At 38.0% G+C, this 22,988-nt stretch overlaps 5 protein-coding genes across 5 annotated transcripts in view; 2 read left to right on the top strand and 3 right to left on the bottom strand.

The window, feature by feature from the left end:
• The window catches only part of LOC109585181 (uncharacterized), a 4,024-nt gene extending 1,740 nt beyond the window's left edge, over window positions 1-2,284 (bottom strand). Inside the window, exons 1-3 of the mRNA XM_020001165.1 lie at window positions 2,003-2,284; window positions 1,647-1,917; window positions 4-1,575 (exon numbers count right to left, since the gene is read on the bottom strand). Coding sequence (XP_019856724.1) covers window positions 4-1,575; window positions 1,647-1,917; window positions 2,003-2,176 — 2,017 coding nt within the window. The 5' untranslated portion in view covers window positions 2,177-2,284. The remainder of the gene's footprint in view (window positions 1-3; window positions 1,576-1,646; window positions 1,918-2,002) is intronic.
• A 73-nt stretch (window positions 2,285-2,357) lies between these two features.
• On the top strand, window positions 2,358-10,540 carry LOC100632270 (coiled-coil domain-containing protein 39-like). Its single transcript, XM_011409593.2, has 25 exons — window positions 2,358-2,589; window positions 2,645-2,702; window positions 2,767-2,921; window positions 3,611-3,703; window positions 3,753-3,845; window positions 3,905-4,033; window positions 4,084-4,143; window positions 4,853-4,984; window positions 5,198-5,301; window positions 6,036-6,273; window positions 6,373-6,555; window positions 6,881-7,025; window positions 7,099-7,163; window positions 7,249-7,292; window positions 7,613-7,685; window positions 7,749-7,840; window positions 7,939-8,062; window positions 8,130-8,289; window positions 8,457-8,563; window positions 8,630-8,701; window positions 8,824-8,892; window positions 9,074-9,136; window positions 9,738-9,854; window positions 9,960-10,054; window positions 10,211-10,540. The coding sequence occupies exons 1-25, from the start codon at window positions 2,395-2,397 to the stop codon at window positions 10,476-10,478; spliced, it is 2,934 nt and encodes a 977-aa protein (XP_011407895.1). The 5' UTR covers window positions 2,358-2,394; the 3' UTR covers window positions 10,479-10,540.
• Window positions 10,541-10,556: 16 nt separating this feature from the next.
• LOC105315075 (dual specificity protein phosphatase 16-like) lies at window positions 10,557-11,775 on the bottom strand. Its single transcript, XM_011409582.2, has 2 exons — window positions 11,047-11,775; window positions 10,557-10,984 (listed from the first exon to the last, which is right to left on the bottom strand). Exons 1-2 carry the CDS (start codon window positions 11,734-11,736, stop codon window positions 10,673-10,675), a joined length of 1,002 nt encoding a protein of 333 aa, XP_011407884.1. The 5' UTR covers window positions 11,737-11,775; the 3' UTR covers window positions 10,557-10,672.
• Window positions 11,776-11,835: 60 nt separating this feature from the next.
• Window positions 11,836-18,689, bottom strand: LOC100632143 (ATP-dependent RNA helicase DHX8-like). Its single transcript, XM_020002106.1, has 25 exons — window positions 18,511-18,689; window positions 18,368-18,453; window positions 18,257-18,314; window positions 17,920-18,107; window positions 17,416-17,685; window positions 17,248-17,346; window positions 17,079-17,189; window positions 16,780-16,980; window positions 16,542-16,727; window positions 16,265-16,424; window positions 16,029-16,201; window positions 15,783-15,977; window positions 15,505-15,690; window positions 15,343-15,429; window positions 14,943-15,155; window positions 14,751-14,843; window positions 14,511-14,710; window positions 14,121-14,274; window positions 13,924-14,004; window positions 13,713-13,841; window positions 13,402-13,598; window positions 13,260-13,350; window positions 13,107-13,195; window positions 12,081-12,248; window positions 11,836-12,013 (listed from the first exon to the last, which is right to left on the bottom strand). Exons 1-25 carry the CDS (start codon window positions 18,605-18,607, stop codon window positions 11,962-11,964), a joined length of 3,564 nt encoding a protein of 1,187 aa, XP_019857665.1. The 5' UTR covers window positions 18,608-18,689; the 3' UTR covers window positions 11,836-11,961.
• A 56-nt stretch (window positions 18,690-18,745) lies between these two features.
• LOC100632018 (probable elongator complex protein 2) overlaps window positions 18,746-22,988 on the top strand; it is a 6,153-nt gene continuing 1,910 nt past the window's right edge. Inside the window, exons 1-14 of the mRNA XM_020002127.1 lie at window positions 18,746-18,893; window positions 18,943-19,107; window positions 19,238-19,376; window positions 19,427-19,513; window positions 19,562-19,626; window positions 19,704-19,770; window positions 19,824-20,203; window positions 20,245-20,439; window positions 20,493-20,705; window positions 21,306-21,462; window positions 21,519-21,611; window positions 21,906-21,963; window positions 22,015-22,081; window positions 22,242-22,425. Coding sequence (XP_019857686.1) covers window positions 18,765-18,893; window positions 18,943-19,107; window positions 19,238-19,376; window positions 19,427-19,513; window positions 19,562-19,626; window positions 19,704-19,770; window positions 19,824-20,203; window positions 20,245-20,439; window positions 20,493-20,705; window positions 21,306-21,462; window positions 21,519-21,611; window positions 21,906-21,963; window positions 22,015-22,081; window positions 22,242-22,425 — 1,999 coding nt within the window. The 5' untranslated portion in view covers window positions 18,746-18,764. The remainder of the gene's footprint in view (window positions 18,894-18,942; window positions 19,108-19,237; window positions 19,377-19,426; window positions 19,514-19,561; window positions 19,627-19,703; window positions 19,771-19,823; window positions 20,204-20,244; window positions 20,440-20,492; window positions 20,706-21,305; window positions 21,463-21,518; window positions 21,612-21,905; window positions 21,964-22,014; window positions 22,082-22,241; window positions 22,426-22,988) is intronic.

The following is a 22,988-nucleotide window of genomic DNA, read 5'->3' as shown; positions in this document are numbered from 1 at the left end:
CACGAACATTATCACAGGCTACTTTACTGAGGACTTTATCAACAAGGCCGGGCTCACAGTATCCGTTCTTGTGGTGGCGGTAGTCGGCAAGATTAGACATGACTTCTTGGCTCTGTTCTCCTTCCCTTTCGTCGTATTCTAACTCATCTAGTCTAAAGAACGGGTTTATCGACTTCAGGTTGTCTAGAGCATCATAACTTTCTCCAAGTTCATCTGACGTGCTCTTTGAGACAGCTCTGAATCTACCATGGACTCCGCCATGGCCAGTAGTATGGACACGATGAGAAGGAGAAGAAACTTCTAAGAAATCGGATTGGGACTGTGCCCTCTCTCTCGGTAAATGAGGAGGGAGCTCTCGCTGTACTATGTGCGTCCCACTCCTCAGTCTTGTCTCTGGACTCGATAAATCAGCTATCGGATGATCTCGATCAGATGAAGAGTCTCTTACTTGTTCTAATCTCGACTCACCGTTGATCTTCTTTATGAATTTAGGAGGAGGTGGTGGGACGCCGATAGGTACCAAAGACTTGTATTTCTTGCCTGACGGACTTATTGATCTTGTGACTGTGTTGGGAGGGCTAACACTGCCATTGTTACCACGCCCACGGGACTCTCTTCTAGTAGGAGGTAAGGGAGGGGGTTCTGTTCTGTCTGATGGCTCAGAGACTGTCTCTAGTTTATTGTAAGTTGATGGAGTCATTGATCGAGCTGCTGTCTTTACTGGCGACACTGATCGATGGGTTTGTAAGCTTCTCTTTGTCTCCTTTGCTTGACAGCTTGACAAGCTACTAGACACTTGACCTAGCTCTGATCCACTGCTCTCATCAGTTTCTGATCTTGTTGGAGTGGAGCTGTAACGACTGGAGGATGCAGCTGTACTGTATTTATTGTCGCTGTTGCTTCTTGATCTGTGAGCTGGCGAAGTGTACTTGATTGGTTTTCTAGCAGGAGAAGTCGGTTTCCCGCTTGGTTTTAAAGTGATTGGAGAGGAAGGAAAACCTGAAAAATCAGGCGAGTCCTCTTGCTGCGGTGTACCTAGTCCTGAGTCGTGGTTCTCAAGTAAATTGTGATAATATGAAGTGTTGTGATCAATATCTGGTGGTGGAAGAGAGACCTCAAGATCATGGCGTCTCCTTGAAGCAAAAGGAGATGAGTGTGTGCTCAGTTGTGTAAGGTTACTTTCCGAGAATGCAGGGAGTAGCCTGGGGCTGCTGTTACATTGGTGACTGCAGTGATATATGTCACCTAAAATGCTCCTCTCGTAATGTATCTCGTTTGTATTCGGATTATCTCTTATTGTTTTCTCCATCAAACTGAGTATGGTGGCTGGTTTCTCTTGCTTAATGTTGAGGGAGCATCTCGAGGTGTTTGGGTCGGAGCAGCGCCTGCAGCACTCAAAAGTGAGCATCCCTCCACACTGACCAAACGAAGCAATGTGCTCTAAACGCCATCTCTTGAGCGATATCTCTCTCAAGGGGCAGAGTAGTGCAATGTAGTTTGCAGCAAATTGGACATTAACCATTCCTTCTTCTAGATCATTTGGTTCTACAATGCTAGCTGAAAATAGTGTAGCAGCTACAAAAAAAGATAAAAAGAAGCAATAAATACTGTTGCTCATGATAGTAGTAATAGCAATAGTGTAATACCTGGATCAACGATTTGTCGTAGAAGTGCTGCCCAATCCTTGAGCTCTCTCTGAGAATCTGTTGTAAAGTGGTAAGAGTTTTTACCAACTTTGAGTATCATGTAATATGAAGATCTGTCATCTGCAGGCTTTACCACTATAAGTGGCTGTGCCTCCTTGTCGAGGCATATGCTTCCCTTATAGCGAGTCTTGGACTCATCAAGGAATATGTCCATGCTTGCTTCGACTGAGGAATAGGTCCGGAGAACGCACCATCTCTTCTTTTTTCCACCCTGCAGCAAAAAGAGAAGCGCGTTATGTAAACAGGACAATAATGACAATAACAGCTATTTTTTATACAAGACTGCTGCTACTTACAAATCTAAAGAAGCTAGGCTTGTGAAGAAATCCCTCCTTGAGTATAGCGGGTCTCTGTGTCATCCCGTTCAACAGTGGCTGGACCCTGGTAGATTTCACAGCATACTTCTTCCTTAGGGATCGGCGGAGGCCGTTTGGGACATACTCGCTGCCAATGGCTCCTCCAGAAGACATGATTGCTAATGGACACGGGCAATTGCTGTTACTCTAGCAGCTACCTTGAAATGGAGACGCTGTAAAAATGTAGCTCAAATTTCTAATATGCAGCAACAGTACCCCTATGTTGAGCAAAATGTTTTTCTAGGAAGTTTTTATACGGCGCCGAAATTTACGTGTTGACCCCGCCCACCAAATCTGGTTACCAAGACAACGGACATTGAAATAACAAGAACATGAGTGGCCAATTTGATTTAGACTATGTTTCTCTCCCAATCTCAAATGAAGCAAATAAGCAACTTGAGGAAGGTGTCCAGCAGAAGAAGACAGAGATCAATGCCCTCCAACAGCAAATAGGAGAGCACAATGACCGTATTCACATTCTTTCAGAGCATTTGAAAAATGTGCAGCAAGAGCTCAATCTAACTCAAGTATGTGGCTGTGGCTGATTATTTTATTTTTGAATTGAATCACTGGTTGCCATAGGCTCTCTATGAGGCTAGGAGGAAAGACGTAGAGACTGAAAAACATTTAATACAAGTTGGTAAGTGGAAATCATATTTCATGCATAAAGAAACAGATGCTACATTTACTTATTGTTTTACTAGCTGACAGAGAAGAAGGGAGGCTTAAAGATGGCTATCGTGAGCTCCAGTCCAAACAAGAGAAGCTCTCTGAGCTCATGAATACTTACGAGAATAACCTCTTCAAGACAAACTCTGAACTTGAGAAGATAAGAAAACAAATGAATTGGGAGAAACAGGTACAGTATACATACCCACCTATCCTCTTGAATTATAGAGAACTGACTTACCCAGAAACAATAATGTTACATAGATAATAATTAAATGTGTACATTGTATGCGTAAACAGTCTTGGTGATCACACCAACTGAGCATCCACCGTACACACGCATTATTGGGTTGGATGAGTATCTCACATGATCCAACAAATACCTCCAATATTTGTCACATGTTTCAATCCGACCACCACACCTCATGGACGCTGATAAATCACTCCGGTGCACTGACCCTCATCCACTCATCAAATTAGTATAATTATTTTCACGTGAATCATCAAAACATTGTGATTATTCTTCACGCTAAAGTGACTCGTGTATTATTATACATATTACCATAATACCGTATAGCGGGTTTTTTCGAGGATGATAAATTTCGCGAATGACCTGTATCCGGAAGTTTGTCGAATTTATTTTCGTGAATTTCCACTAATCTGCGATCTTGTACCGTATTAAATTGATTTCAAGGAATTTAATTTCGCGAATCATGAAAAAATCGGCAAAATTCGTGAAATTTGTTATCCTCAAAAATTTCCCACTATTATGGTACATGTGCAAGGAAGACCACACTTTAATGTAGTCAGCATGTAGTTTAAATCTAACAGTTATTGTTGCTTTTAAAAGATGTACATGTGCATTTGTATTTCATGTAGACTCTTGAGGCGTGGCTAGAGGAGTCGGCAAGGAGAGACGAAGATGCTTCCACGATAGCTAAATATGCTCGCTCAGATGAGGCTAAAATAAAGGTATCTACATTACTCTTCAATAATCCAGCCATTACTCGTGAGCTAATAGGAATTGCTATTGAAATCTGAGGAGCTTAACATCTCGTATGTCAAAGCAAAGCATAGCCTCAACGTGGAGTCAATGGATACTGTAGCTGCTCAGGTAATTATTGATAATCCTGATTCATCTTCCTTGCTATAATCATGTTTAATTCAACACAGATCGAATTAGACAATACAGCCCAAGCTTTCCGCCAAGCGCACGATGAGAGACAGTCCCTGATCCTTCAATGGGAGCAAATTATTGAACAAATGAAGAGAAGAGACCAAGACATGGACCGGACTGCAACCGTAAGTCACCTGACCTGTCACGTGACACATTAATAATGATTGCTGTGTAGGAGCTGGCGAGACTAAAGGCAGAAATTAAAGTACTTGAGGGATCTGTCAATGAGAAGAAGGTTAGTGATGAAATCTGACAAAATTTGAATATTATTATTTTAGTAGTAGTACTACTCTGTACTGCGTGGGTTTAATTTAGGGAGTGGCACATATTAAATGATTATTGATTTAATTGGGTGTTTGGTGGGGAGTTATTGAATGTGTTATTGTCTAGCATTTAAAGCTAATCAGAAACCTATTCATGTCAAGTGCCCTGGAGCAACCCACATAATGCATGTACATGTAGCACTATAATACATAATTTGCAGACATTTTATTACATCGTCTGATTCATAGCTGCTCAAAAATTGGATTAAAGTCCCTGTACTATAGTACAGGGACTTTGGCCAAATTTCACCAAAAATTAAAAGGAGAGAATTCTTTATTTTTATGATTTTATCTAATACATATACATGTTTATATGTTGTGTTTCAAGTTTGAACTGATTTTGATTACATTTGGTTTTTTTACAAATTTTTTAAGTTGCTCCAAAATTGAGCCAAAGTCCCTGTACTATAGTACAGGGATTTTGGCAAAATTTCACCAAAAATGAAAAGTATAGAATTCTTCATTTTTATATTTTTTCCTGATACATATACATATTTTTATGTTGTGTTTCAAGTTTGAGCTGATTTCGATCACATTTGAATTTGTTACAAATTTTTAAAGTTCCTCAACAAAGCAATGTATGATATGTACTACTATTATTTTCATTATTATTTTATGTAGCAATTTCTTGAAGAAGAAAAGAATAATAACAAAGAAATGGAAAAGAAGGTCCACGGTGCTGAAGTACTCTCAGCTAAAACTCACAATGAATACCAAGAGAAAGAGAAGAACAAGCAGCAACTGAAAGATGAAGTAACTACAGAATCTGAAAAAGAGAGAGAGAGAGAGAGAGAGAGAGATAGGGGAAAGAAGAAAACAGTCAATTAAGGAATAAAGATACATGTACATGTCTGTTTGTACATGTACATGTACATGTACATGACAGTACATGTACATGTACATATATTAAATACTATATTTATAACTTTTCCATCAATTTTCATGTTATTGTTATTATTCTCCTAGTTGGAAACGTTAAAGTATTCCGTGGATCGAGCGGCAGCCGATCTTGAGAGCATGAGAGGGCAAAGCCATCGCATGACCAAAGAAATACAGGACAAGACCAATCGGTAAACTATAGTACTTGTCATAATAATAATAATATTGTTTAAAAGAGAGTGTGTATCCTCATTTTGATAAAAATTATTAAACTTTGTACTGTTTGGATTAGTATAATATAAGAATACTGTCTCTATTAAAAATAACAAAGACAAAACACTCCATGCAAACTATAGGATGTGCCACACTAGAATTGATCCCTATATGCAGTATATGTACATGTTAAGCTGAAATTATTGACTCATTGACTACAGTACATTGCTTTCTTTTCTTTTTTCTCCTTCAACAATAACTTAATTATAAGTAAATATAATGCAAGGATAATAAAATAATAATTTAAAGATATAATAAAACACTACAGGGCATTATACATAATTCATGCACTGTCTACATGTACATGTACCAAATGTATATAATGATATGAATCTACATGCTAGGTGTATAATGCTTGCAAAGTATTGTGTGAGCGTAAACATTGGCTCATAGTAAACTAACAAGATTAATTCGTTATAATGTATGCATCAGTATAGTGTCAATTTCCCGTATTACATATTTGTCACCTTAAATTAACTTAAATTAACTTAAATTAAACCACATACTACAGACTGCAGCAGTAGAGTAGTAGCAAAAGATAATTATAATAACCATTAGCATCTTTATTTCTCAACCTACATGTACAATTTATACATGTACATGTATACCTCTATTTCTATAATACTACTACCAATAATGACAATTGCAATAGGCTGGACACTCTGCACCATCAGCTCCTGATAATGCAGGAAGAGCATAAAAGAGCAATACAGAAGACACTGAGTGCTGAGGACAGAGCTCAAAAGATGGACCAGTTACTGGCACAAGAGGAGGCCACTGTACAACAGCTAGAGAAAGAGTTAGCCGGGAAAAGGGAGAAGAAGTTTAAGCAGTCACAGCAACTTCAGGAAGTGAAGAGACGAAAGCAAAACATTGAAGCAGAGATACAAGTAAGGAAATAAAGGAAATACAGCGATACTAATACTAACCATAATAATCTCTTGCTGATTTTCTATAATAATAATAATAATAATAATGTTAATTTTTAGAGTGCAAAGGTTGCGTTGCGTAACTTATCATCAAACCAACGGAAAGTTGACGATGAAGCACTCAAGCAACAAGAACTCCTTTATATACAGGACTTCCAGCTCCAGCAGTTGGACCATAAGCTAAACAGATTGGAGGGAGAGAGGACTGAAGAAGAGAAGGCTCACCTTACTAAGAAAATGAAGGTAAAATATTGTACACATGTACGTGCATAAAAGGCCATTAAATTATATGTATTTGGGTTTACAGTAGTATTATCAAACATGTACATGTACCTGTACATTCATGTTTATTGTTCTATAGCAATTTAATGCATTCCCACAAATTTGATCTAAATGATTTGGAGCCCACAAATATTTAAAATTAATTAATCAACACAGTTCTTGCATGTACACACACTCCATGCTTGAGAGCTAGTGTACATGTACATGTAAGGCAATCCTGTGATCCTTCATTGTGTGGCATATAATAATATGACACGATGTGATATGACACTATGATATATGACAGGAATTAGAAGCTGATTGGGAGAGTCAGAGTCAGTCAGAGACACTGCTGAGCAGTCAACTGAAGAGACTTCAGGATGACCTGAGGAGAGCCTCACGTCAAATTGAAGTTAAGCAGAAAGAAAAGAACACACTACTGGGAAAAATAGGTAGTAATACTGTATATACTTGTGTATTATGTACACATGTACATGTATCACATGTCATGTTCTGTTGTTTTAGATGAGCTTAATCTTCACATTGACAGCACGCAGAGGGAACTGCGAAAGATGATAGCAGCTAAACAGGTAGAGAGAAAGAGAGAGAGGGAAGAGAATGCAATGATGTTTACCATAAAAGCTCATGTGAATGTGATCCGTTACTGTTTTATAGGATCTCATGGTAGACGAAAACATCATTAAACTCGAAGTGAAAAGGTTTCATATAATCACACACAAACATCAGACACTCTCTGTATCACAGTACATTGCCCTAATCAGTATTGGGCCAACAATACCTTGGCCATAAACTATGTCCTTTGTATTGAATGTCAAATATTTCATGAGTGTTTCCTTTTGCATTGTGTAGTGATTGTACCTGCTAATTGTAACTATGACAGTTAGTTTGTTGGGCAACATATCACAGTCTTCATTCTCTCTCTCTCTCTCTCTTTCTATCTCTGTAATTGTATCTATTCTCTTTTCTATATGTACATGTACATATACATTATACTCTATTCTCTCAATGTTTCCTTCAGATTAAGAGATGCTTTATTCAGTTGCTCTGATGATGTCGTTGGACTAGAGAAAGACAAGCAGCAGTTGATGACAGTCAGTTAAATTGATACAATTACAATTGATCTATTGCTAATGTACATGTACATACACTTGTAGGTAATGTTGGAGAGAAAGAAAGAGATAGCAGTTCACAAGGAAATGCTTAAAGTTCAGATCAAAACAAACGAAGGAGAAAGGCTCACATTTAGGTACATACATGTACATGTAATATAAATATTATACACATGTAGCAATGAAGTTCTACTTTATATTCTTCATTTCTTTCTGTACATTAATTTCCTTGTAGTACTGAGCTTCATGATCGCATTGCCAAGATCGATCGATTAAGAAAAAGATATGAAATACTTACAATATCAATGAACCCACCCGAAGGAGAGGAAGAACATTCACAAACGTACTACGTCATCAAAGTACCACAACTCTCCTCCAGTCATTGTACATCTACTTTAACTGTCTCTCTACTCTCTCTTATCTTAGGCAGCTCAAGAGCGCGAGGAGCTACAAAGAGAAGGTGACGACCTTGACGCTAAGATCAGGAAGGCAGAAAAAGAGATACAAGCTTTGGAGAACACTCTAGCTCTCATTAATTCAAAAAACAATAAATTTAGGAAAAGTCTTCAGACTTACGATCCATCAGGTGACCCATTCATACGCTGCATAATGAATTCAATTGTATAATAATTATTGTAAAGTGCATTTTTCCCAAGTGCTCATACAAGTATAGATTTAATTCACTATACACTGTACATATATAATGGTATACTTGTGTATAGTGGACAGTAATGAATGATAATTGGTTTTTAGGGGAGGATTCCCTCGAATTAGAGACATTAGAGGGACAATTCAAAGCATCTGCTGACAAGTATAGGCACAAAAGGAAACAATTACGTCAACTTGAAAGTGACATCCAAGTACATACAAACACTGTCATTACCTGTAGCTATAAACTCTCTATCTCTCTCTCTTTTTTGATGCAGTCATTGAATAATGCTCTGTCCCTGATCACTGCTGAACATGATAACTGTAACAACTCACTCCAAGACACTAAAGTACAGTAACAGCTACACACACACACACACACACACACACACGCTTTGTACACATGTACTAGCTGTATATAGATGTATGTAATAGATATTACTTTACTGGTTTTATGTACATGTGCTTGTAGGATATGCTGGCTCAATATACTAAAGAATATGAAGATACTAAAGTTAAATTAGACAGAGCAAACAAGCAAGTGAGTTGTTATATCATGAACATGAGTACGGACTCTTCCCTTCTTATTCTATAGTGTACAGTGTACACTTCTACTTGTATTAAGAATATGATATGTACATGTACATGTACTTATTTTGGTGCTCTTGAAATACTATAACTTCTACTATTATTATTATTATTATTATTATTTTTCTGTATAGTCTATAAAACTGGCAAAGGAAATAAGACTAAAGAAGAACACGACTGATAAAACTGATGTTGAGGTACTAGTTTACTGTACTAGCAGTACCATTATATCCTATTAGCATAATGTGTGCACACAGCCCATTGAAGTCTAGACTAATCAATAATAATAAGGTGTTTTTGAATAGTGCTAGAGGAGTAGTGTCTGTAAACACACATGTCTAACATAGACTCATTAATAGCTCAAATGTATTTGGCACATGAACATTAAAGCAACTTTGGATGTCAATTTTTACAGTCTTCCTCACGCAGCCTATGCGTGCTAATAACATTCATACCTTATGTATCAGAGAGTGTAATAAAAATTGGGTGTGATTTTTGAGTCATTTTTTATAAAAAAAGCATGGACTATAGTACAGGGAAATTTTTAGATTTTGGTTCATTTTTAAAATGGCCGTAACTTTAAAAATTTAAGTCAGAATCAGCTCAAACTGTCTACATTGCATAAAGACATCAATATGTATCAGAGTAATAAAAATTGGGAGTGATTTCGGACCATAACTCAAAAACATTTAGTCTGAATCAGCTCAAAATGCACATACATGTACAGACTTACCTGTAGCTTATGATTACATGTATTTCTCATAATGTACATGTACATGTACATGTATATTTATGTAGGAGGATATAGAGTTGAGAGAATTGCGTGACTTCAACACATCAGTGTTCCACCAGTTGGGCACTATAGCAGCTAGTGACTCTAACCTTGCTGACACTATACACCTACTCCTATCACAAGTAAAACAACATACATACATGCACATACAGTACACCTACAGTACATGCATACACCTAACTGATGTACATATACATGTATTTACATGTACATGTACATTTGATTAGGTTGGTCTTCCTCCTCCTCCTCCTCCTACTGGTATTAAAGCAAGTTCTCTACCTTCATCTGCTCGTAGTTCAACCAGCCAGCTGAGCACATCAAGGTATGTAATTATTATGATATAAACATTATTTTATTCTTTTTTAAAGTTTTATCGTTAATAATTCATTTATGTCAATTTTTAAAATTTGAAAAACAACTAAATTTTGCACCTTGCAAAATAAATATTTTCTTTTTATTTTTTTTCTACTACTACTAGCACAAGTTCCCGTCAATCCACCCCCAGACAATCACTGCAGTACAAACCAATTGATATCATTTTGACTGGTCAATCCACTCCACCTCGTGATGGAAGGACCACACCACAGGAGAGCTCTTCCCCCAGAAGCAGCATTAGCTCGTCAGGCAGCAAAGGAAGCAGTAGAAGACACTCAAAACCACCATCACCACTTGCTTCACCTCACAGCAGCACAGGGAGTGCCTCTAGACCTGCCAGTAGCTTAGATTTAACTATCAGACCCACATGAACTGCTTGAAGACTTATACATGTACATACTCACTGAGTTCTTTACTTATTGATTAATCAAAATGAACAAAAGATGAGATTGGAGTTGACGGTGTAATATCACATTTAATCAATATAGTATTTTTTGAAATACCATTCAATAGCAACACAGAATGAAATTAAAAAATAAGTAATTCTTTTAAGTTATGTACATTATTAATATTCTGTTAGTGTTAAACAGTGTAGCTCCCTGTACCATTGAACCAGCTGTTCCTCAAACACTAAACTCTTGTCGATGAGGTGCCAGCACTTTGAGCGAAGGTGAGTCCAAGACGACTCAAAGTTCATCTCGAGAGTCTTCATGAGGTACGCTAGTATCACTGAAGCAGAGCGAGAGCGTCCATGAACAAAAACAAGGACACGCCCATTTTCTGAAACAGCCTTGTCAATGAAAGAGCACGAAGCTTCCCAGCATGGTAACATGTTTTCGTCATTTTTGTCTTTCACTGGACACTTTAATACATGAACCTAAAATAAAAGAAGAAATATTAAAATAAAATAATTTTGACAATTATTAATTCCAGGTGTACATTTTTCAATTCCTCCATATCGATATCTTGATGCTCCGATATGATCACATGACTCATTCCCATCTTTGAAAGGGCGTGGCTTGACATTGGTACAACCCTTGATCCCATGAAGACGTTCTTCGTGATTTGATGAGGCAGGGGGAACATCTCCTCAAACCTGACACGCCCACAAAGGAAAGGATACTCCGATGCAAACGAGTCATACGTACAATCAAGGAGCCATATCTCCTTCACTTTATCTATTACCGTTAGACAAAATTCCTCAAATGGATCAAACGTCTCTTCACTTTCCTTTGCCTCTTTCTCTCTGACTGATGAAACTTCATGTGAGTACACGGAGACTCGGGATCTTTGGTTTTTCAAGAGGGTTAACTTATCGGCAAGCCAGTGGGTGTGTCTTAGCTCACTCTCTGCTCTGTCCCCATACAGGACTAGAGGGTTGGGGTTCTCTGGTCTATAAAATTGAGATGAATAGTCTCTAGCAAAGGCCACTAATGAGGCTTCTCTCTCCTCTTCACTCCTGGAAGATGCTGCTGTATCGTGAGGGTACGAGACAGCAGTTGCAATGTGTCCTCTTTCATAGTCTTCAAGAGGCCGAGTATCAATAACGAGATAGTGCTCGTACAGAGGAAGGTTGAAGATATCTATTGGGGAGGCTGGCTTCAGCAATGAACTGCTGCTTGCAGCCATTTTTAGGTGGGGCTCTTGTTACTCCCCGCCCTGATTTTTGCAGTCTTTTTTTGCTACCTGTGCGCGTGCATGAGTAGCAGTTTACAGCAGTCAGCAGCAGTTGTATTTAAGATGCAAAGAGATTACTTTTATAATAATACTTATCAATTATTCTTTATTTTACAATAATAATAATTAAAAATGATGTCAAGATGGAAGATAAAGTCCATGCTGTTATTATTATCATTATTTTCGAACTTTCTGCTTAGATATACGCCAGGCATTGGCTTCTTCATATCTAAGGAGAGAGAGAGAGAGAGTAAGGTAGCTTATCGATAAAATAAAAACATCAGATGAAAGCTAACCTGTTGTACAATGGCTCCACTTTCTCTTGTTTCTTCCTCTTGCTCAGTTTCGTTGGGTCAGAGAACTTGAAATAAGCAGGAGCAAACTCTACCAGCCATTTTGGATCAATGGCAGTTGTTTCTCTCATGTACTCTTTAGTGGTCAGAATCAGCTCATGATATATCACCCTAAGAATAGGGAACATAGAGATACTGTATATTCACTTCAAATGGCTGTAACTCAAAAAAAATAAAGTCGGAATCAGCTCAAACTTTCTACACAGCATAAGTACATCAATATGTATCAGAAAATGTAATAAAAATTGGGGGTGATTCTGGAGCCATTTTTTGGAAAAAACCATGGGCTATAGTACTGGGAACTTTTCAGAAATTGGCTCATTTTTTAAAATGGCCGTAACTCAAAAAGTTTTAGTCGGAATCACCTCAAACTTTCTACACAGCATAAGGACATCAATATGTATCAGAAAATGTAATAAAAATTGGGGATGATTTCGGGGCCATTTTTTGGAAAAAAGCATGGGCTATAGTACAGAGAATTTTTCGGAAATTGGCTCATTTTTTAAAATGGCCGTAACTCAAAAAGTTTTAGTCGGAATCACCTCAAACTTTCTACACAGCATAAGGACATCAATATGTATCAGAAAATGTAATAAAAATTGGGGATGATTCCGGGGCCATTTTTTGGAAAAAAGCATGGGCTATAGTACAGGGAATTTTTCGGAAATTGGGCTTATTTTTAAAAATGGCCATAACTCGAAAAAATTAAGTCGGAATCACCTCAAACTTTCTACACAGCATAAGTACATCAATATGTATCAGAAAATGGAATAAAAATTGGAGGTGATTTCGGGGCCATTTTTCGGGAAAAATCATGGGCTATAGTACAGGGAATTTTTCGGAAATTGGCTTATTTTTAAAAATGGCTATAACTTGAAAAGTTTTAGTCGGAATCACCTCAAACTTTCTACACAGCATAAGTACATCAATATGTACTAGAACGTCTCTACATCTTATTAATGTCCCTACCAGTCTGGCTGTCTGTTAAATAAAGCACTTGATGGATGAATGTACACTGTCTGGTTGTCAGTAATAGTCTTGTAGCCTTCTTGTGGATCCTGAAAAAATTGCAATAATAAAATATAAAATAAAATAAAAGCACTATCATTATAAATGTACTACCTTTCTTGCAGCGTTTCTAAAAAAACCCGAAGCAATTGCTTTCTGAACACGTGAGACATTCTTTCCACAAGACACTACGTCTAACTTGTGCCTACAAAATAAAAACTGAAATTTGGGCGCACATGTTCATGTTTTTCTCCACCTGTCCATCATTCCTAGCATTTGCTTCCGGACATCCTGAGCTCTCCGAAGAGTCCTCGCTTGTATGAAGTTCTCGAAGCACCAGGCGTTAGAAAACTTGTTGTTCTTCCAAGCATTGTAGACAGAGAGTAGTGTCAAGTGATCTCCTTCAGGCTGATTGAACTTTGCTTTCCTTTGGTCGGCTATTGCTTGCTTATCCTAAAGTGTATTTGTAAAAAAATATTTATTGCAATAAAAATATCATGAAAACATCATAAAAATGTATCAAAAATATCATAAAATTAATAATGTTGTTAATATGCTATGCTATACCTTAGGCCTATAGAAGACATTCTGTACTGAGAGCATGGAGACTATGGTAAGGATCTCCTCAGAGCAGCCAAGATGAACAGATTGGATCAGCATCTTTGACAACTGAGGCTCCAGTGGGAACTCTGCCATCTACACCATGAAGGACAGATAGTTCATGAGCTGTACATGTACATATACTGCATCAAATTTATGGTAGACATGCAGTACTTACCCTTCTTCCCAATCTGGTGAGGAGTCCTTCATCATCAAGAGCACTGAGTGAGTGTAACTGCTCCATAGCAGCAATCATTGTCTGAGTAGAAAATAAACCATAATATACATGCATGTGTTATTATTATTATTATTATTATTATTATTATTATTATTATTGTTATTATTATTATTATTACATGTATTATTTCTTGTTACCTCCATTGGGGGTGGGTCCATGAAATCAAATGACAGTAGATCATTGATACCCATTGCCTTTAAACTGATGACAGTGCCAGCAAGATTAGTCCGCTGTATCTCTGGGACTGCAGTGGGTAACATCTCATCGCGATAGGCTCTCTCTGTATAAAGCCTGTTGTGTACAGGGAAATAATTATATGTAAATAAATAATAATATATTTTAATATAAATAATAAAAATTTTGCAAAAAAATTTTAAACTAAGTGCCGGTGAATTTGCAAAAAATGATTATTATTGGTAACTATTGACAAAAATTTTTGGCCACAACAATTACTAGATATAATAAATAAATAAATAAAACAAATAAATAACAAATAAATAAATACATTTTTACATGCACGCGTTTACCTGTAACATTTCCCTGGGCCAGTTCGTCCAGCCCTCCCTGCCCTCTGCTTGGCCTGAGCCTGCGATATCGGAGTAACCACCAAAGCATCCAATCCACTCTTCCCATTGTAGACCTTCTGCTTAACAAACCCTGGATCAACAACATAATAGATACCATCTATTGTCAGGGATGTCTCCGCTATATTTGTAGCTATTACTACCTAGGGAAGTGTTAGAGGTGTGGTCAAAGGTGTGGCTTACTTTACGACTCCCGGGTGGGGCCGGTTCGAATATTCGAGTTTGCATTTCGCTTGGGAGGGCGCTATAAACTGGGAGGATTATAAGCTCTGGAACCTGGCAATAAAATGATAATAATTATAAAAAATTAAATAAAGAAATTTTCAAATAAAAATGTAACAAGTCATGTACATGTACATGCACACGGACTCTTACCTCAGGTCCGAGAGATTTCATTCTCTCGTACAATATCTCGCAGGCCGTGTCGATCTCTTCCTGTCCCGTGAGGAAGAGGAGTATGTCACCAGGTGGCTCCGTGAGGTGAATCTGCATCACTGCTATGAGAGATGCATCAAGATAGTCACTCTCGGGCTCCTTTGTGTATAACACATCTACCGGATAGGTACGACCAGGTATTGTGAATATAGGCTGAGAGAGAGAGGGGAGGGAGAGAGGAAATATTATGCACATGTACATGTAGGTAGGTACATGTATATAGGTATGCATGTATATGTACAGTATCAGAAAATATTATAAAAATGGAGAATTTCTTCAGAGCCATTTTTGACAAATATCCTGTGATCATTAACCAGAGTTTGGAGGAACTTCAACTTACAGCTTCAAAGAAATAAGAAGAGAACTTGACAGCGTCTAATGTAGCAGACGTGACAATTAACTTCAAATCAAGTCTCTTCTTAACAGCCTACATGTGTAAATGACACAAAATAAAATAATAAAATAACAATATTATTATTATCATCATCATCATCATCATTACTTTCTTAAGGAGTCCAAACAGGACGTCGGTGTGTATGGTTCTTTCATGAGCTTCGTCCAACATGATAATGGAATACTGTTTGAGGTCAGAGTCAATGAGACACTCCCTCAGTAACATCCCATCAGTCATGTACTTGATAATGGTCTCCTGACTGGTGCAGTCCTCAAAACGAATAGTGTAACCAACCTAATTAATGAGAGGGCGGGGTCAAAGGAAAAAGGGAGGGGCCAGGAAAGAAGAGGAGAGTACATAAAGAGAAATAAAAATTATAATATTACTTCTTGTCCAAGACGACAACCGAATTCCTCCGAGACTCTCTTAGAAACTGACATGGCCGCCACACGACGTGGCTGTGTACAACCAATCTTTCCGCTGACACAGAAACCAACCTCAGCCAAGTACTGGGTGATCTGTGTCGTCTTTCCTGAGCCTGTCTCACCAATAACAATCAGTATCTGATTCTTCCTAACAGCCTGTGATTATAATTTTTACTTCAAGTCAATGGTTTGAAGGTTTAGTCTCACTTCAACTAGTTCATCCTTTAGTTTGTAAATCGGTAGGGACTGTCTCTGCTCCAGTAGAGAGAGCTGGGTCTTCTTACCGTAGGATGCCTTCACTCCACCAAACGATACTCTCTTCCACTCGGGAAGCTCTGGAGGAGCTACCATCTGTTTGAAATCGTTTGCCAAATAACGCTCTAAAATAAAAAAAATAGATTCAAGGATGTGCGTATTATAGCATGCAATAGCTTAAGCCACACCTCCAGTCCCTCCCCCTGGTACTGGATCAATCCAAGTCTTTCCGATGTCTCGTGGAACATTATCCATTTCAGCTTCTCTCTGGGCCTGTCTCACCTCTCGTCTCTCCTTAGAGAGGGCGCTCTGGGTCTGAGCAGCTCGCTGTAAACTCCCGTCAGGGTTCTGAAAAAAAAACAAGTATGTATATATGTACAAAATGAGAAGTTTACCATAAAATTATTATTATTTTTATTATGTGATGAAACCATGCAGGTTCTATGCTTTAAGATTATCCCTTACTTTGACGATCTTTACTGGCGAATGACTGACGGAATATTTCGTTTGACCCCTGAGGAACCAAGGTTCTTCGTCAACTAGTTCAATTTCAATATCTTCATCAGAACCCTCGTCATCGTCAGGCAATATACCAGTCTCCTCGTCAAATCCAGGGTAATCGGATTTCTCTAACACACCAGCCGCTATTAGCTACAAATTATAAGATGCAACGTTTAAAATTTTATAATTGCTTAATTCGAACTTGTTTTATTTCCCATTTCTCTGGAGAGGTCATTCTAGTCGTTCCTCTCTTCCCTTTTCCCTCCTCCTCCATTACAGAGCCTGGCCTCATGTTGCTTGGTCGATCAGGATTCCTGGCAGAAGCCCCACCCTCATCCTCGCTCGTCAACAAGAGCCGATTAACAGAATAATTAAGATCCCTCCCAGTCTCCTGATCAACGTCCTAAAATATACTAATAATAACCAGGACTATCCAAGAATATCCTAGAATATACTAGAATATCCTAGAATATACTAAAATATCCTAGAATATACAGTTACCTTTATTGAGAGGCTCATCTTGTTCCCGGTGATTGAAAGGACTTTGACTTTAACTTTCTGACCTCGTTTGACGACGTCACTCACTTCTCTGACACGCCCCTCCTGCCGTAACTATAGCAACAACAAAAACGACAATCGCTAGATGTACATGTACACATGTATTTCTTACCTGTGATACATGAACCAGTCCTTCATGTCTACCTCTTACTCCCTCCAACTGGACAAAGCATCCAAACTGCATTATACTACTAACCTTCCCATCGTATATCTGACAGAAAAATACAAATAAACAAATAAATAAACAAACAAACAAACAAACAAATAAATAAATACCTACCTGAGATACTTCAGGTTGAGACGGTTTCTCGATTCTCGTTCTCTTGTCCCAGCGATCAGAGCGAGGGGAACGTGACCTTGAACGTCTTCTATCCCTGTCCCTCTCCCTCTGGCGGTGGTGACGTCTATCAGGACTTGTTGATTTTGAGCGGGACCTCCTCCTCCTGTCGTGATGTCTCCTACTTGATGATGATGATGACTTTTTCTCTCCTTCTCTATCTCTCTTTTCTTCTGCTCCCTCATCAATTGACGGATTCATAAGAGCTTCAAGCTAAAAGTAAAAATGTATTAAGTACATCTACACGTAATTTAATACTTTTCAAACAAACATACATGTATGTACAATGTACATTGTACATGCACTAAATACATTTGTGCATGTATATATCAGAAAAATGCTAAAGGTTAAAGCACAGTATGGTACATGTGGTTATGACGTACATTGTACATTGTAGTACATGTTATAGTATCTTTTATTATAAATCTATAATTCTTCTTTTCTTACTTCGTTCATTGCAGCCATGGCCGAGTCCTTCTCTTCTTTGGTCATGACAGGATCCTCCACTGGCCCATCCGGTATACACAGGCCAGGAAACCTCTTTCTCTTTTGCTTCTCCTCAGGATTTAAAGGTTCCGCCTGATCCTCTCCTCCTCTCTCCTCCTCCCCCTCCTTCAGTTTCTTCTTCTTCCCATCTATCAATATTACTCAATTCATATTGTATAATCATAAGGGGGCATGCGACTAAATTCAAGAGGGCATCGCACCCCGGCCCCTTGCCCCCCAAAAGAAATGTACATGATATCACAGAATTATATCATTTTATACAAAGTACATGTGGTACCTGGTTTTGGTGGTCTCATAGTTTGGATGATACGTAGCAAGTTGGAGACAAAACTTTCCTATAAATTAACAAAGAAAATACATGTACTGTACATGGAAAAGAATCCATTACCGAGAATTCAGCTCCATTTTTTAAAAGCGCTTTCTTAAACTTTGGCAAAGTGCTGTGCTTGTCGGCCAAATTAATGATGAATTCAGCTAAAAGTAACAAATAATGTAAATATTGATATCATTTTACTCACTTTTTCTACTTACCTAAGTCTTTGTCATTGAGGCCAAGATGGTTGTCAAGTTCTGTACACACTTTAGAGACCAGAGACAAATACTCCAGCCGATCCAGTTCCTCTGACATTGTCAAAAACAGTGAGCAAGTATGCAGTGCTAATGTCAAACACAAAGCAAGTTATGAAGGGGTTAAAATAAGCTCACTAATGAAGCACGTGTTTAACGTAAACGGAATCGAGTCTTCTCCGAATATTCTACGTATACTTCAAACACGTGGTATCAAGATGGCGATTTCTTTAGAATATTGCTCTGTTAGCTGCAACAGGACGCCACACGCCATTAACTGGGAGCCATCGGGAGATAGACTAGCCTTTGCTACCGATAAATCCATAGCAATAGCTGAAACTATACAGGTAGGCTGATACTTGATCACGTGAGCTTTAACCCCACCCACCCCCATAGGGAGGGACATTGTATGTTAAGCATACACTACATGGTCACAATGAGAAGGTGAATTGTGTACGGTGGGTAGCAGGCAGAGGTGGGCGTGTTGATACGATCACTCGTGAGTTAATATCAGGATCAGTGGATAAGACAATCAGAGTTTGGAGGGAGAGCAATAACGAGGTGAAGTATCAATTAATTATCTATTATAGCCACACCTCTTTTAATTAATTAATTAAGTTTTATTGTTTTACAGTTAAAAATTTTCCTTTAAAAATTATGTATTTTTGTTAATATTTTATCTTGTTCATAGTTTGAATGTATTGATGTCCTAACGTCACACACTGATGCAGTGACATGTCTAACTGTTGATCGGACTCATAAAGGAGTGTGGGTTTTTTCAACCGGCTCTGACTCCAACGTAATGGTCTGGCTACGATCTCGTGACGAAGGTTTTGTTCTATGATCAATGATCATGTGACTTGCATGTGATTTTATTTAGATAAGTTTTCACTCTGTCAAACTATTTCATTTGGTCGTGGGTTTGTTTTTTCTCTGGACTCTTACCAGCTGCCCGGGGCCAGTACCAGTATGTAAACATTCATTACTTTATCTCCACAATGTCTCCTCTTCTCAGATCTACTGCTAGCTTGTGGAGGAGACGATGGAAAGATTAGCTGCTTTGCTCAAGAAAATGACAAAGTATTCTTTACTTATAATTTTAAAATTTTTTCTCCTTTACTGTTCCCCTTCATTCTCCTTCATTCTTTCTCTTTTAGTTTATTAAAGTTATTACACTCTCAGGTCATACTGACTGGATAAGAGATGTCTCCATCACAGAAGATGGTCAGTAGTGCTATTATATTATTATTTTCCAGGAATTAAACATTTAATTTCAGCTAGTGACGTATTGATAGCTTCCTCATCTCAAGACACGTACATTAGACTATGGAGACTGAAAGAAGAAGATCATGAGACTCAGTCAGGCAATGGAGAGAAACTCTCTCTTAAAGGAAACAAGTTTAAAATACACATGGACAGCAGCTGCAAGAGCTCTACCGATGGGAACACTACTAGTACTGAGTCTAGTTCTGGTAGAGTTGGCTGTTATTCCGTGACACTGGAAGCTGTTCTGTGTGGCCATGATGACTGGGTGTACTCCTGTCGCTGGTCTCCAGCTGCATATCCCAGTGAACCGCTCTCACTATTATCGGCATCAATGGATAAAACAATGATACTCTGGAGGGTGTGTCCAGATAGTGGGGTGTGGCTTGAGCAGGTTAGTTTATTGTTATTATTTTTTTTAATTATTTTTATTAGGTGAGATTAGGTGATGTGGGTGGTAATTCATTGGGTCTCTACGGGGGAATATTTGGCAAGGGGTCTGATACAGTCCTGGCTCACGGCTACCAAGGCTCACTGCATCTCTGGAGGAGAGTCCAATCAAGAGATGGCGGGACAACTGAGCTATGGCAGCCACTGGCTTCTCCTAGTGGCCACTTTGGATCAGTCGAAGTACCTTTTAATTTATTTTTATAAATTTTGTGTTATTTTGTTTTCTTGTTAAGGATTGCTGCTGGGACCCTGAGGGTAGGTACCTTTTATCTGTTGGAAGTGATCAAAGCACTCGTCTCCATGCCCCCTGGAGGAGGGGGAGGAGAGAGGATAAAGATGAAGTCTCCAGTTGGCATGAGTTGGCTAGGCCTCAGATTCATGGCTACGATATGACCTGTATAACTTCTCTATCTCCGCTATTGATTGCTACTGGGGCTGATGAAAAGGTCCTCATATAATATGTACATGTACATTGAGTCATTGGTTGCTTTATATGATTATTTTTACATGCAGTAATGTCCATCATTGTTCTATAATAGTGTATTGATTATTGTTATTGTCAAACTTTCACTTTTAGCATAGGATAGGGCCAATATAATTGCTCATAACTTGATAATTTGAGCTCAGAATCAGCTCAAACTTTCTACAGAGCATAAGGACATCAATATGTATCAGAAAATATGATAAAAATTGGGGGTGATTTTGGAGCCATTTTTCGGAAAAAAACCATGGGCTATAGTACAGGGTCACAGGCCAAATTTCACCAAAATTGAAAAGTAGAGAATTCTTCATTTTAATAATTTTTCTGATACATATACATGTTCTTATGTTGTGTAGAAAGTTTGAGCTGATTCCAATCATGTTTGGATTTTTTATGAATTTTTAAAGGTGCTTCAAAATCGGGCTAAAGTCCCTGTGCTATATAATAGTACAGGGACTTTTGTAGAAAGTTTGAGCTGATTTTATTATGGTTATTTTAGAAATTAATACACAAAGTAAATGCAATTCTGTAGCCTATAATCCTACCTGCTGTTTCTATTTTAAAGGTTTTGCGTGTTTTTGCTGCTCCCCGGAACTTCATAGATAACCTCTCTCGTGTGTCTGGTGTCACAGTGAAGGACAGTGGGACGAGGGTAGGAGGGGACGTACCCCTGGGGGCTAGTATCCCTGCACTTGGTCTCTCCAACAAAGCTGTATTTACAAGTATTAGCGGCCCCAATGTAACATGAAATATTAATTTTCTCTTTTTTATTTCACAGCTGCTAGTTATGATAAAAATGAAACTGATTTGGCATCAGCTAAGAACAGCTTCTCTAGCGAAGTTCCTGTCTTCTCCGATATTGAGCTGTCAGGTACTCAATAACAAGATGACGCTATCAAGAAATACTCCTGATAAAACATAATTATATATACTAGTATACTCTAGAGCACACACATTATACCATGTATAGCCTGATTGATGAGTAGATATACAGTACATGTACGTGGAAGGATTCATTTACTATACTAAATGTGGTTTCTTGTTTTGTAGTTTTAATTTATTATCATCACATTGATCTATTGCTTGTAGTATGTACTGATAATAAATTAATGATCTACTTACTGTGTATTTTACATTAATAATAATTATTTTATTTGCTGTTTAGGTCCTCCAATTGAAGAACATTTACTACAAAACACTCTTTGGCCTGAGACACAAAAATTGTGAGTAATAGAATTCATTACAAAGAGACTGTTATTTTGATCATATTACAGGTATGGACATAGTTATGAGCTTTACTCTATTGCCAGTAATGGTAGATACATTGCTTCAGCTTGTAAGGTAATACAGAGAGAGAGGGGGAGGGAGGAAAAGAAAGGGAGAAGGAAATGAGAGGGAGGGAGAGCAAAAAAAGAATATAATGAAAGAGGTAGAAAGGATACATTAGTAAAATAATAATAATTATTATTATTATAATGATAATGTAATTTCTTTCCTAAAGGCCAGTCAGGCTGAGTATGCCTCAATTCGAATATGGGATTCCTTATCCTGGATGCAAGTGGCTCTTCTAACGAAGCACTCACTAACAGTGACTCAGTTGTCTTTCTCTCATTCAGGGAATAGACTATTGGCAGTCTCACGTGATAGACTGTGGAGTCTATGGCAGTTTGACACATTATCAGATGGCAAGTGTCACTATTAAATTTATTGGCCTAGCCATGCTTTGTGTTACAAGGACTAGGGTACTGTCTGTCATTCATTCTGCTTGTTATCTTTTATCTTTGAGATTGTGTGCTCAAGTTTTCTTTTTAGTTAGAAAAAAATTGATATTACTGCTGCTGCTTTTAGCTGCAGGAGAGAGAGCAAGAACCTTTTCACTTTATTCTTTTATCTTTTAATTTTTAAATAAAAAAGGGTGTGTATATGAGGCTCTTCTTTTTATGTATTCTGATTATAAAAAAAGAAAAAAAAGAAAAAAAATTGGCGTGTGTGTATGTGTGTGTATGAGGCTCTGTATGTATATGTTACTATTTAAGTACATGTAAAGGCTCTGTATGTATATTACTAGTAAGTATGAGGCTTCATGTATGTATCACAATTGCATGATAAGCTCTACAGATCTATACAGTACCAATGGCACTCCCCCATGGACTACCAGTACTCATAGCGTGCACTCTATGAGGAATGGTAGCCAATGGAAGAGTGTCACCAGCACTGTACAAACCTGTAATGTAGTCTGAAGCTGTGT

Source organism: Amphimedon queenslandica, unplaced genomic scaffold, assembly GCF_000090795.2.
Source record: "Amphimedon queenslandica unplaced genomic scaffold, v1.1 AMPQUscaffold_13514, whole genome shotgun sequence".
Taxonomy (NCBI): Eukaryota; Metazoa; Porifera; class Demospongiae; order Haplosclerida; family Niphatidae; genus Amphimedon; species Amphimedon queenslandica.
This window is presented reverse-complemented; position numbering and strand designations above follow the sequence as displayed.